This window comes from Botrytis cinerea, chromosome 7, assembly GCF_000143535.2.
Source record: "Botrytis cinerea B05.10 chromosome 7, complete sequence".
Lineage (NCBI taxonomy): Eukaryota > Fungi > Ascomycota > Leotiomycetes > Helotiales > Sclerotiniaceae > Botrytis > Botrytis cinerea.
In genome coordinates this window covers 2,424,181-2,436,819 of record NC_037316.1, presented here as the reverse complement: position 1 = coordinate 2,436,819, position 12,639 = coordinate 2,424,181, and the positions used below count along the sequence as shown (strand labels likewise).

The following is a 12,639-nucleotide window of genomic DNA, read 5'->3' as shown; positions in this document are numbered from 1 at the left end:
CGTTCAGTGTGCTATTGTATTGAGAGATACTATATAGATACTAGTCGTTGATAACTTGGACTCGAGTTTTCCCCCTTTTCAACATGGACCTCTGTGGTTGGATTGTCATGGCATTGAATTGATCGCAAACGCTACACGCCCTTCATGCGAGATTGCGAAATTGCGAATTGACCATCTAATTTTGAGACAAGCAATCGCAACCTCCTTGAGTCTTAGACCATATGAAAAGCTCGGCTAATTATGTATATCTCATAATTAATGCGAGTTCTTGGGCTTTCAGAGCGGATGAACTGCCATACTTTGTGAAGCATTGGGCGGCATTATGTTTGTTTCATCATATCTCTGGGGAAGATGAAGGGGGAGTGGGGGATACAATAGTAGTTACCTTGACGTTTGAGCTAAAATTCCGAGTTCTTGTGAATGGGATTACACGCATCTTCATAACGTCAGCCATCGAGGGAGCAAGAGGTTCGCTATGAGCTCACAAAATCTAGGAGCAATGAAATGAAAATTTTGGCCTAGAGTGGTGCACCTGTAAGTATTTATAGGCTATCATCATTTATAGTCATCATTTATAGGTCAAGGGTTTAGCGCCTTTAGACCTTCAAATCCTAAATCATCTGTCCACCCCCAGACAACAGAATAATGTCTTGCCAGTAGAAGCCATTCCTCAACTTCATCTAGACCCTCAAGCCTGTCCACTCTTTCTCTTTCTCTGCCTGCGACCCAATGTTCCCAGAAATCTTCTATGCTCACGGCATTAATGCCACCCTTTGCGTTACCAAACCCAAGACCTTCCAGTCTATCCTTCTGATCCTTAAGCGTCTTATACTTCTGTATTGTAGGCATAGTGATTCCCCTTGATGCTAGATTTTCTACCATCATTTGTCCAAAAGCATCGTGTACACCCACTGGCTCATAAAGAACAATCCCAATTCTTGGGATCTTGTCTGTGAACCATCTTATTATACTTTGTGCCGCTGTTACCTCAAGATAACATAGACAACATTCGGATATTATCAGCGTGGCAATGTCGCTCTTGATACCATGAAATGAATCGAGGCCAATTGTGCCAGGTAGTTTCCGGAGGTCCAGAGGATGGCATACATATCCAACTTCTGAGCGAGTCTCGATAGTGCGGCTAAATCCCCATTCTGTATTTTCTTGTGGCCCACTAGCAGCCGTCAATTCTGCAAGCTCGCCATCTTTATGTCCAACTTCAAAGAACTTTTCATTTCCGATGAGGCTTGAATGATTTTGTTGTACTAAACGATTTTTCGCAACGCATACAGATGGGAAATCAAATTCATGGTAAATGACATTATTGTGCAAGTTTTTCGCCCGAAGACGAAAATAGCGAGTATCTGTTCCCGCGCCCAAAGATATTATTTGTTTTTGCTGTAAAGTAGAATTATCAGGTTGTGATAAGAAGGATTCGATGAGGAGGTCTAAAGCAGTAGTACGAGAATATGTACCTAATCAAAGTCACAGATTAGCTGGTTCCGAGTAGGTCAGTGGACTGCACTCGCAGCAACGAAGGCTAACGAACCTCTGTTTATGATTGGCAGCCTTCGTGTTCCACTTCCTTTGACGAAATAATGAGCAAATTGGTCCTCTAGATAGCCAAGATTGACTGCACTAAGACGAGATACAGCTGCATCTGTATCGGTGCCTTGAATAGCATTATCTCTACGATTTGAAGAGACCTCCGAATGAGGATTCAAAGGATCGCGCAGGCCTTGACCTCTACCTCTGCCACGAGACCGAGATCCACCTCGCAATGAGAAAAGGTTGGGTATTTGCTGTGCCGACATTGTTCAGGCGCCAATTTGTTGCGTACTGAAAGACTATGTCTCGATGGCTGTGATGAATGAAGGTAGCTATCAAGCTGTGGTGGGGTTCTAGCCCAAGGCTATTTATTAGTAGAATAGCCTTGGGCCTTGGGCGAGGCTGAAGATTCTCTCCGGGGTAGCGCACGTGACAGGGGTCATGCTCTTAGTAAGCAAGTTTCATGATATCGCTGATTTGACCATTGCTACAAAGATATGTTCCACAGCGGTATTATTTGGGTCGAATCACGACACTTACGATGGAAGCCATGAGCGCAACATGCGATATGAATGTTAAATCTCTTGTTACCGACAGTGGCACACAACTTTGACAAAGAAGCGTCCTCAGCCTCCGCATGGATTTGCAAGATGCATCCATCAGCTGCAATGGTATCAGGAGGATCTGAGTAGTACTCCAAACTTGGCCACATTCAAACAAGCCCCTGTCTCAATATAGGTATCTAAAGTTTGACACTTACATTTTACGAGTATGGAGATCATGAGAGTATCACCACGAATGCCGAAATTGTTGGAAGTGTCGTGATCTCCTTTCGTGATCTCCTTTCGGCATAGTTGCAAGAAGGGTTCACCTCCGCAATCGCTTGATCCCCGGTACCTTTTTTTTTCAATATATACCTTGCTACCGGTATGTGCTGTGCCTTCTTGAAGTTATCCGATTTTCAATGAGATTTGCCGAAAGTTCGGCTTAATACATATCAGTATGGATATGTATCCGCATTCCAGGTGGTTTCCAAAACAAACAATCGGGAGAATGCTTCCATACATATACTTAAGTCTACGCATACCTGGCGTTGTGAAAAATAAATAATTACGTCAATACCTTTCTTCTTATCTCTAAACAAACGAATGCTAGCAGTCTGAGTCTGTAACTATTGAATTGGAGAAGGAAAGGGGGGAATTGATCTTCAGAGTTCGAGATGTAACAATTTGCGAGAAGAGGGGATGCAAATCTTTTAACGAGAAGTGTTCTTAGCATCGCTTTGATTGATTCGACTTTCGTTGTGGTCTATTACGAATGTCAAATTTTATCATTCAATTGATGATATTTCCCGCCAACAGCCAAGAAAAAAACACAAGGATCAGAAGCATGTCTTCAAATCAGCTCTAAACCTTATTTGGTCCATTTAATTTAAACTATCTCAACTACAAGGGGCTTATCATTGGTCGATCTTTTCATTTTAATTCACGTTCGACCTTAGCGTCAGGAACACAACATTATGGCTTTTCTCTTATCCAATCAATTTTGGAATTGAACGGAAGATGAAAGCCTAATTGAGGTTCAATTCATGGTTTCTATCATCCAATTTCCTATGCCGCCTGTGCAAAGCCTGTCAAAGACTCAATATGAACTAACGTGTGATGAGAAAGATAGGAAAGAGGAATTGGGGAAATGCCTTGACCTTTTTCGTAGGCGTTCCTAACCATTCCTATATGGAATTGGTGACCTGCAAGCGCAGATACCTCCAACTGAACCGTTTATCCACCCGCCCACCTTCACTCCCCTACATCTTTTATCCTCGTCCTTCTCCTCAACATTCAGTGTGTTCAAAATTCACTCTTTTTTGGTTGCTCGTCGCCATTACGCTCATTACATTTGCTATAGAAAGCACCTCACTCATTTTGAAAATTGGAATCGTTATTGACTTCATTGACATCGTGGGTATCATTAGTTTGAGGAGAAAATATAATACGCTGAGTTTTCGCCGATACATACGAAAGGAAGAGAGGATATACACGGAACCAAAAGCGCATCAGAGATCTTGCAATACGAGCCGAATTGGGTTTGATCGCAGATTTCACTACTTTCACAATGCAGTTCCTCAATGTACCAATCGCAATTGCTGCAGCAGCAATCCTATTATTACCTTGCGAAGCCAAGCTGGGCCATGGACCTTCCCCTCTCGATATTCTACAAAAACGACACTCTCATAACAGACTTCATGCGTCGCCACGAGCAGAAGATTCTAAGAACTTATTACAAAAGCGTGGTACTTGCGCATTTCCAACGGATGCTGGGTTGGTTGCCGTTACACCCGATTCTACAAACGCGGGATGGGCAATGAGTCCGGATCAAGCTTGTACTCCAGGCTCATATTGCCCATATGCTTGCCCTCCTGGTCAAGTGATGGCGCAATGGAATCCAAAAGCCACTTCATACACTTATCCATTGTCTATGGTATGTTGGGATATTTTGGGCCTAGATGAAATACTAACCGTTTCGCAGGATGGAGGATTATACTGCGACTCGAATGGCAAGATCAGCAAACCATTCTCCAACCAACCTTATTGTGTGTCAGGAACTGGTACAGTTGGAGTCGTAAATAGCTGTGGTGGAAGTGTTTCGTTCTGTCAAACGGTTCTACCTGGGAATGAGGCTATGTTAATTCCAACATCAGTAGATGGATCATCTCAGTTGGCGGTCCCAGGTACAAGCTACTGGTGTGAAACCGCAGCTCAGTGAGTACTAGACGTCATACTGTGGTTTCGTTAACCTAACAGTCTATAGTTACTATATCAATGCGCCAGGAGTCTCGACTGCCGATGCTTGTATTTGGGGTGATGGTTCAAAACCTATTGGAAATTGGGCTCCATATGTTGCCGGAGCCAACACGGTCGCCAACGGTGATACCTACCTTAAGATTGGTTGGAATCCAATTTGGACATCCTCCTCCCTTTCAGATACCATGCCTACCTTTGGTATCAAAATCGAATGTTCTGGATCTGGATGTAATGGGCTTCCTTGTTCAATTGATCCATCGGTTGTTGGAATTGGAGGAGTTACCAGCGCCGACCAAGCTTCAGGGGCTGGAGGTGCCAATTTTTGTGTTGTTACTGTTCCTTCAGGCCTGACTGCTGATGTTGTGGTTTTTGAGCTTGGCGGTTCCGGATCTTCGGCTTCTTCGTCATCTAAAGCTGCTTCAAGTAGTGCTTCGCCAACTCCTTCACCAACCCCAACCCCAACTCCCAGCTCATCATCTTCTATTCCAACTACTTCGTCAACTCCACCTCCGTCAACTAGCAGTCTTATCTCGTCTACATCTACATCTACATCTACATCCGCATCTACCTCTTCCTCTTCATCCTCCTCCTCATCTTCCTCCTCCTCCTCCTCCTCCTCCTCCTCCTCCTCCTCCTCCTCCTCCTCCTCTTCCTCTTCCGCAATCTTATCCTTGTCGATCTCTATCAAAGCGAGCCCAACTTCCTCACTTTTCAGTCACACAACAACCTCTATTATTGCTTCCGCCTATCCAACCGACGAGGCTCACGTGTTTCTTCAAGCTGGAAATTCCACTGTCAGCGCATCGAGTGTTCTCCTGGCCCAAACAATGTCCAGCACTGGTACTGCCACTGGGGCAATGAGTCCAATTGCAAGCGCCGCCGAAACCGCTTCTGCAACTGCAACAGCGTCAAGTGATAAGAAATCAGCAGCTACATCAACTGAATTATCAAATTCGATATTCGGCCTCGTCCTACTCCTTGCCATCGGCTGCTTAATCTAATTTCTGCCATTTGATGATACTATATCCTCATTCTCATCGTATAATTTCCTATCTCCTGGATATCTTTCCGAATACTATCTTCTAATACGTCTGGACCACGTAATATTTTCTTCGGCTTCGCCTTTATCATGACTTCACTTTCTGTCCAACACATACATTCTTATATTATTTTTGCTCAACGCAACACTCACTTTTCCTTCGAATTATTTCTTCAACCCAAATATATTACCGATGGTACAGGAGTTCCCGAATACTCCATATACCAGACATGACACTTTTGAAATCTATCGAAACTAGTTTCATTGCCATTTTTTCTGTCTTATTTATACCCCTATTTTTATGCTTTATTCGTAACACGGATTGGAGAGAGATGGAGTGATGGATTCGAGTGTTTTCACTTGATTGCTTTTTTTATTTAATTTTTTATGATGCGTATACGTGATTGATGTTCATACACGATTCTTTTGGCGCGGACTTTAGTCTTTTTGGAACGAACTTTTTACAGGGATAGTTTCTGTCCTATTTCTTTCTGGTGAAGATTGGACTGGAAATATGGAAAGGCGAGTGGGCTACTCGAGCTTTACTTGGTGGATGGGTGGCTGGACTTTGGAATTATACGTATAATATTTATATCTAATGTTGAGATATGGTGATGGTTGGATGGCAGAGCAGTTGACACTGGTGACATATAAGTTGGGATCGGAATTAGTAGATGAGTGAAGATGGGAAGAGAGAAGAAACGGCATGCTTATTTGGTGCGAAATTGGGTGGTGGATTGGAAGATATGAGATGAGACTGAAGAGGATGGTTTGGCTATGTAGTGATGGAATGAATGAGGATGTTGTTCTGACGGTTATACCTACTTTTTCTGTTTGGTTTGTCACTATGACAGTGTTGTGTCTATCCCCTCTACTTCCTTCTATAAGGGTGATAGAAATTTAGACATTGCAAATTCCTATCGTAACTGTTGTACGATGATTCAACACAAACATTACGGAACGTGCAGTAATGGAAGAATCCTCCAGTTGCCCATTCCATTCCAATACCATCACCGAAGAACAGCCCCAAATATCTCGATCCATCTCAGTTATACATCTGTCATAAGTTTCCACACGAGAAAATAGCAAGTTCCGAATTGCAAGAGATGAAAATCACTACTGTACATACAGAAGTACCGATAGATAAAAACATATTACCTATTTATCTATCTATCTATCTACGAAACGAGTAACAGTGAAAACTTGAAATCGGAATTAAACCCTTGATATACTTACTTACTATCAAAGCAGATAATATCATATCAGATCAGGAAACAAATTCTCTATTTCGAGCTTTTTTTTATTTTTATAAAAAAAAAATCCATAGGACTTTTCCCCCTTTCCAGAAATGGAAATACACGAAATGGATGCGATTTCTCGATATCGTTCCTGCGGGGATGGAAAGAAATGGATGTGTGATGTTGTATATACTAAGTTGTAGTTAACCATTCTATAACTAATCGATATGATTATGGTATAGTGTTGAGATTGGGGTATGCGCCTATCGGGATTGAGGTTGATGTTTGTGTGTACGCGAGATGAAAGATTAGTTGTGTAAATACATATATATATGTGTGTGTGTGTGTGTGTGTGTGTGCGTATTACTATGTCGGATGGCCCCTCGTTCGTTTTCGCTAAGGTGTGCGGGCCCCGGGGTTGTATATCCATCTACTATTTAAATGTTTCAACTATATAGTTTCAAATGAATATTGGCGAATGTTTCACTCGGAAATCTTAGAGAGCCTCGCTTGTAAGATTGGTATAGGAGAATACTTTTTTGCTCATAGTTCGTTAAATTGACTAGATCCCATGACCTCTCTGAGTTGTGGCATCATTGTATCAAATGACTTTGCGTTATTATTCCAAAAGAAATATTGAGATTTATTTGTTAAGTGTATTTATTGTGCATATAAAAGTTACCTAGGTATGAATATTGACATTTTGAAATGAGTCCTTATATACACTTCCTTCCCCGCTTTCTTCCCCCATTTTTTCTCTACTCCCAAATCTCGCTTCATTTAAAGGTTTGTGGTACCAGTGGCAATCAAGTCTAGCCAAGCTGCAAGTCTGTTTTCACCAATCATTAGCTATTATACTCTCCAAATCCCAAATACTTAATAGAAACAAGGAAAGCGAGCTACTGCTACTAACCTGTATCCTGCCTTAGCAATCTGTAACTTAACCACTGGGATCGCAGCTGCATAATATCCATTGGTACTCAAATCACCTGTCTTGACCGACGCTACTCCATCTGCAAAAACAGTATCGCAAACATGGGCATTTGTGTCAGATGCCCAAACCATTGAGGAAGTAATTGGATCATCGAGATCGATATCTTCAGTCCAGCCTGCTTTCAAAGAAGAGTATGTTCCGGTTTTGATGGCGGTTGTAAGAGTTGCTGCCCATGTCTTGGCATCGGAAAGTGCGTAACCGCCAGTGTATTGTTCGGGAATCGCAGTATCCCAAATTGAATGGAGGTTGGTGGTTTTGCCGGCGTAGGTGACGGAGATGGTGTTTCCACCTACATCGAGGTTCTCATCGTGGAGAGGTTGGTGGATGTCGCCAAGGAACTAGGATGTATGAGTAAAGGATGTTTATGGATATATTGACGGTTTGCCCACGAGGGAACAAATGTGGTACGGATTATCTTTTTTATGCGAGATGCCCATGCGCCTTGGTAATGACATGTAGAATAAGGGGAATGGAGACATGATGAAATCCAGAATTGGGAGAGGAATTCAGAACATACGTGAATGATCATCTAGGGAATATTAGTAATGGTTTTCGAAAGGAGGATTGGTGCTTACCTTGGCAGCAATGTCCAAATTAGCAGCACTTGCAGTGCCCTTTTGCAAGATGGTTGTCTATCGTGAATTAGCATCACTCGTGAATATAATTAATCTAACGCAGACTCACGTAGTTGTTGATGGCACTAATGATACATCCTGTAGATCCACAATCTCTGGAGTATGAAACGCCACAGGCTGAAAAGATGTTATGTCAGTATCGTTCTACTCGATATGGTAGTTGATTTGAGCAGATAAATTTCCTCTTATCACCCTACTTCAGGGAATTGTTATAAAAATATCTTTACTCACAAGAAGGTGGGTTATCTTGAGCATCAATGTAATGGAAAGGTGCCGTGAAAGTTCCAGCAGTGGTGTATCGGTATGAATCAGCCTGTAGAGGGCTTAGAAAAATGCATGTTCACTTTTATATCTGTGTTGGAAGACTAACCCATGCAGCAACAGAGGCCAAGTAGTCTGCGCTGGTATCACCCAAAATGTCTTGGAAATAGGTCTTTGTGGCAGTAGAGACTGTGGAAGCGTGATATTAGAGATATGCATGATATCACGGTAAAGATCAGTACTCACCGAAGTTGGTGGCAACGTATCCAACAGTGTAATGTCCCAAGGTACCCCAAGCGTATGTAGCTGGGACCCAAGAGGAAAGGAGAAGCGCTGCACTAGTTTGAACCTTCATGGTGAAGTCGGAATGCCAAGAAAGATGGAGGAAAAAGCCGTGAGGATTGATTGCTGTTGGAGAGGACTGCTGGTTGATCAAAAGCTTGGGTGGAAATCCATAACTCTTTATACTTCAGACAATGGATTATCTCGGCCACATCCTAATAGTGGCATCAATGTGGATTGTGACTTCCTACATGTGAAGCTATCCACATACGTTTTCCCCTCCACGATGGTGGTTATGAAAGAGGCAGGTAACATTTACTATGCCTTCCCACTCCACCCATCTTCCGCCCACCCTCAAAAGATCTTCTACACGACCCACGAATAACGCATCAAAGATACGAAACGATCTCGACGCGCATAAAGCAAACTGCTGATAGCATAAATCGGGGACGGCCGTTGTCCGCCAAGATTTTTGTTCATGTTGAAATAAATATATGCAAGGGTTCCAAGAGTTGGTATACAGCAATGCTCGTGAGTGGAATGCCAAGCACTCGCCAGGCCACAAGCTTCTCATTCTAGAAACATGCACGATAGCCACAATTCAACCACCTTCCCGACTGGTTACGGATTCCCGATTATCACTGGACAGCAGACATAAATTCTAGCATGAAGAGTATCGCCGCTCATTGTATGGCTGGATTGGAAGAGAGAGCTAGCAACTACCGTCTTCTCCGCATGTATGCAGGTCAGAGATGAATCTACAAGGACTTAGATAAAAGATAGCCAATTGTCTTTACATGTGTGCTTGGAGATATGAATTGAAGGGCTGCGTCGTGGTTATAGAGTATTAAAGTATTAAGCTTGTTTAGTAAGAGTTCGGGGGATCTGCTAATCTTGGAGAAGCGTGATCTCTGTCAGCGGATCCATCTTCCTATTTTGCCAATCGGCCTGTAATCGGCCTGTACACGTCCGTGTTTCCATGTTTCCATCTTTCTATGCTGCATGCACGCGGAATTCCTGTGTCAAGTTTCTCCATCGTTCATCCGACCATCGGCGGCGAGGCTGCAGTTGCAAAGGGCATCCCCATAGAAGTGAGCTTGTAGAAAATGCTTGAATTGGTACGAGTCTACATAACCTACGCAGATCATCCTATCTACCACATACAAAACTGTATTAGGTATCTTTTTCCCACGAACGCCCGATTGCGCCTCGATATACAATCCTTGATACACATGATAAATTAGTTTTAGTCTTCGGCCATATCAATATCTCCATCAGCATCACTGCTCTTCCTCTTTTTCGATTTCTTCTTTTCCTTCTTCTCTCCGCTATCCTTATCTCTCTTCCTCTTCTTCTCTTTCTTCTCCCCATCCTCAGCTGGCGCCTCGAATTCTTCGGCCCTCTTCTTCATCTTCTCCTCCTTCTCCTCCCTCTGCTTTTCTATCCTCTCCTCTTGAACTTTCCTCTCCTTTGCTTGCTTGCCCAAAAAGTACTCTCCACTTTCAATTTGTAGATCCACCTTGCTCTTCTCTTGTGCTGGTGGGAATGGAGTGTAAACCTTCTTGCTCTTGTCGGTAACGTTTCTGGGCACTCTTCTCTTATTCAAATTCCTCTTCTTGAATTGCGGCAAAAATCTATCCCAGCTCTCGCCCGCTAATTCTGGGTCCTTTGCCAACTCTCGCTTGATCATTAATTCCTTAATGTGATATATAGGATGAATGTTGGCCATGCAATCTTCGATGATTCGTCGAATCTCTTTCAGGCCTTTATAAGGACCCATAGCTGATACAGTATTTCCTTGAACTAGTAGATAGCATTCTGTAAGGAGTTCCAACGCTTTTAAGGTACTTCCATTTGGACCTAAGATTCTCTGTCTTCTCTTCACGAATCGTTCCTTATTTCGAACCAGATTACGGATCTTGATGACATCGCATGCTACACCATCTTCAAGAATCTTGATCGCTTGTGGCGCAGGAACACTTCGTGCAAGTAGCTTGATAAGATCTCGTGCGTTGAGAATAGCAGCCGGATCGTATGTCTTTCGGGTAGTCTTGACCGTCATAGAACCTTCGCGCAAATCAAGTGTCGCAGCAATACCAAATTTCTCCAGCGATTTCATTATAAGCGGCCAAACTGTCTTGAGGTAAACTTCGCGATATTTGGGGAAGAGTGTTGCGAAGGAGGACTCTTCTGTGAAGGTACCGCCTGCATTGTCGGCAGGTGTGAATGCTTCAATCTGATAGGTATTAATTAGTATTGCGCCGAATCAATGGAATTGGGAAACTTTAGGAGTCTTGGAGAATTTACCTTCCACTTGTCGATATCATCTGTATCCCAAGGCTTTTCCTTGTTGTATACTGAAGGCATTGTGAATGCTGATGGTGAGGGGTGTTTGACTGATGAAGCTTCAAATATAAAATTCCTACTCAAAAAAAAGTTATGGCAGAATAAGAATATTTTTGAAACTTTGCATCCGATCTAGGTTTCCGTAGCAGCTTGCTAGCTTGCAGCTAGGGTTAGCCCAACCGACCACTAATGTTGTTTATCACGTGATTAAAAATCACGGGGTCCATCCTCGGATCGGCTGGATCGGAATGTTCGTTTACCCCTGAATATTCAAGCGGAGGATTGATTGATTAGATTGACAGATTTACAGATTGTTGGTGATTGAGACGATTAGGATTAAAGTTATCAAATCGCGTTTGAAGAATTCGTCATCCATAAACGTTTCTACTCCGTACCTGTACTCAGTACAACTCGGCCCTCTTTTCACCAGCTGAAGACCCCCATCTTATGTAGGATTTCACTGGTACTTACCCGTTTATGCCGTTTATGCCGTTCATGCCGTTCATGCCAGTTTATATCATCTATGCATATCATTGATCGATTTACGCTGATCAGCTTATCGGGGTAAATGGATATACATACATACACCTGAGCATCTCAGAATAGGTCCACCGTACACATTACTCCGGGTGCTTTTATTTATACGCACACATGATCAGGACAGGAAAGGACTAATCTATTGTTTCTAACTGGCTCGTGACACATTTTATTTTTATCCTTTCCTTCCTTGAGCTTCCTTCTAACCTACAGAAGTGACCGTAATCTTAAATTTCGATCTCAGGGGTAAACTAGATATGTTCTCGATGGCTTGCTTTCAAGGATTCTTAATGGTCAGCCTTGTTAATTTCCTTGCACTCTGTTGAGATTGCCTCGATTGTTATCGACTGCCGATTAATCTGATCCACTGAATTATCTCAGTTCGTCAGGAACTCTCAAACCCTTGTGCCGCCTTAGCGCCACAGTCGTGGATCATCTCCTCATAACCTCCACCCGGATACATATCATTATATATCATATCGTATAGCTTGATCGAATCAGACGAAGCCGACCTAACATACCAGCTGTTATGTATAGATTATGATAATTAGGGCTTGCATTGATCGCATTACAGGATTAAGAGAGGTTACACTCATTCTAGATGATAAGCTTACTTTAAGTGATGATTGCTTCCATTCACTCTCGTTCCGTCGTACTGCTTCTAGAAGATTGCTTTTTTTATCAGTCCATCTATCTGAATCTTGAAACTTCATATTACCATAGCTTCTTAGCAGCAGCTCTAGTTAGATGTTTCGATCTTGCATGCATCGATTGATGTGCTCAATGCTGTAACTAGAAACTTGTACAGAGTCGAGGAGACTCCGAGGAGATGGAGCAATTCGATTCAACCATAACAATGTGAAACTCCTACATATTGTGCACCCAATTTCAAATACATTCTTTGACTTCAAAAGCAATAATGAGTAGGTAGACACCTCATTCCTCGTAGCAAAAATTG

The 12,639-nt window shown here is 42.7% G+C and overlaps 4 protein-coding genes across 5 annotated transcripts; 1 reads left to right on the top strand and 3 right to left on the bottom strand.

Annotated features, from left to right (window-relative positions):
* Window positions 1–514: 514 nt before the first annotated feature.
* Window positions 515–1,889, bottom strand: Bcppm1. Its single transcript, XM_001545655.2, has 2 exons — window positions 1,550–1,889; window positions 515–1,475 (listed from the first exon to the last, which is right to left on the bottom strand). The coding sequence occupies exons 1-2, from the start codon at window positions 1,812–1,814 to the stop codon at window positions 580–582; spliced, it is 1,161 nt and encodes a 386-aa protein (XP_001545705.1). The 5' UTR covers window positions 1,815–1,889; the 3' UTR covers window positions 515–579.
* Window positions 1,890–3,369: 1,480 nt separating this feature from the next.
* BCIN_07g06600 (hypothetical protein) lies at window positions 3,370–6,540 on the top strand. The gene is made up of 3 exons (XM_001545656.2): window positions 3,370–4,026; window positions 4,075–4,307; window positions 4,357–6,540. The coding sequence occupies exons 1-3, from the start codon at window positions 3,661–3,663 to the stop codon at window positions 5,348–5,350; spliced, it is 1,593 nt and encodes a 530-aa protein (XP_001545706.2). The 5' UTR covers window positions 3,370–3,660; the 3' UTR covers window positions 5,351–6,540.
* A 723-nt stretch (window positions 6,541–7,263) lies between these two features.
* On the bottom strand, window positions 7,264–9,154 carry BCIN_07g06590 (hypothetical protein). Of its 2 annotated transcripts, XM_024694247.1 has the most exons (8): window positions 8,763–9,154; window positions 8,626–8,705; window positions 8,487–8,568; window positions 8,305–8,372; window positions 8,196–8,252; window positions 8,138–8,149; window positions 7,540–7,958; window positions 7,264–7,455 (listed from the first exon to the last, which is right to left on the bottom strand). In XM_024694247.1, the coding sequence occupies exons 1-8, from the start codon at window positions 8,869–8,871 to the stop codon at window positions 7,407–7,409; spliced, it is 876 nt and encodes a 291-aa protein (XP_024550037.1). In that variant the 5' UTR covers window positions 8,872–9,154; the 3' UTR covers window positions 7,264–7,406. The 2 variants fall into 2 exon arrangements, with proteins under 2 accessions (XP_024550037.1, XP_024550036.1); XM_024694248.1 differs by having other exon boundaries at window positions 7,540–8,149.
* A 736-nt stretch (window positions 9,155–9,890) lies between these two features.
* On the bottom strand, window positions 9,891–11,226 carry Bckrr1. Its single transcript, XM_001545659.2, has 2 exons — window positions 11,106–11,226; window positions 9,891–11,034 (listed from the first exon to the last, which is right to left on the bottom strand). Exons 1-2 carry the CDS (start codon window positions 11,163–11,165, stop codon window positions 10,045–10,047), a joined length of 1,050 nt encoding a protein of 349 aa, XP_001545709.1. The 5' UTR covers window positions 11,166–11,226; the 3' UTR covers window positions 9,891–10,044.
* Between the last annotated feature and the right edge of the window lie 1,413 nt (window positions 11,227–12,639).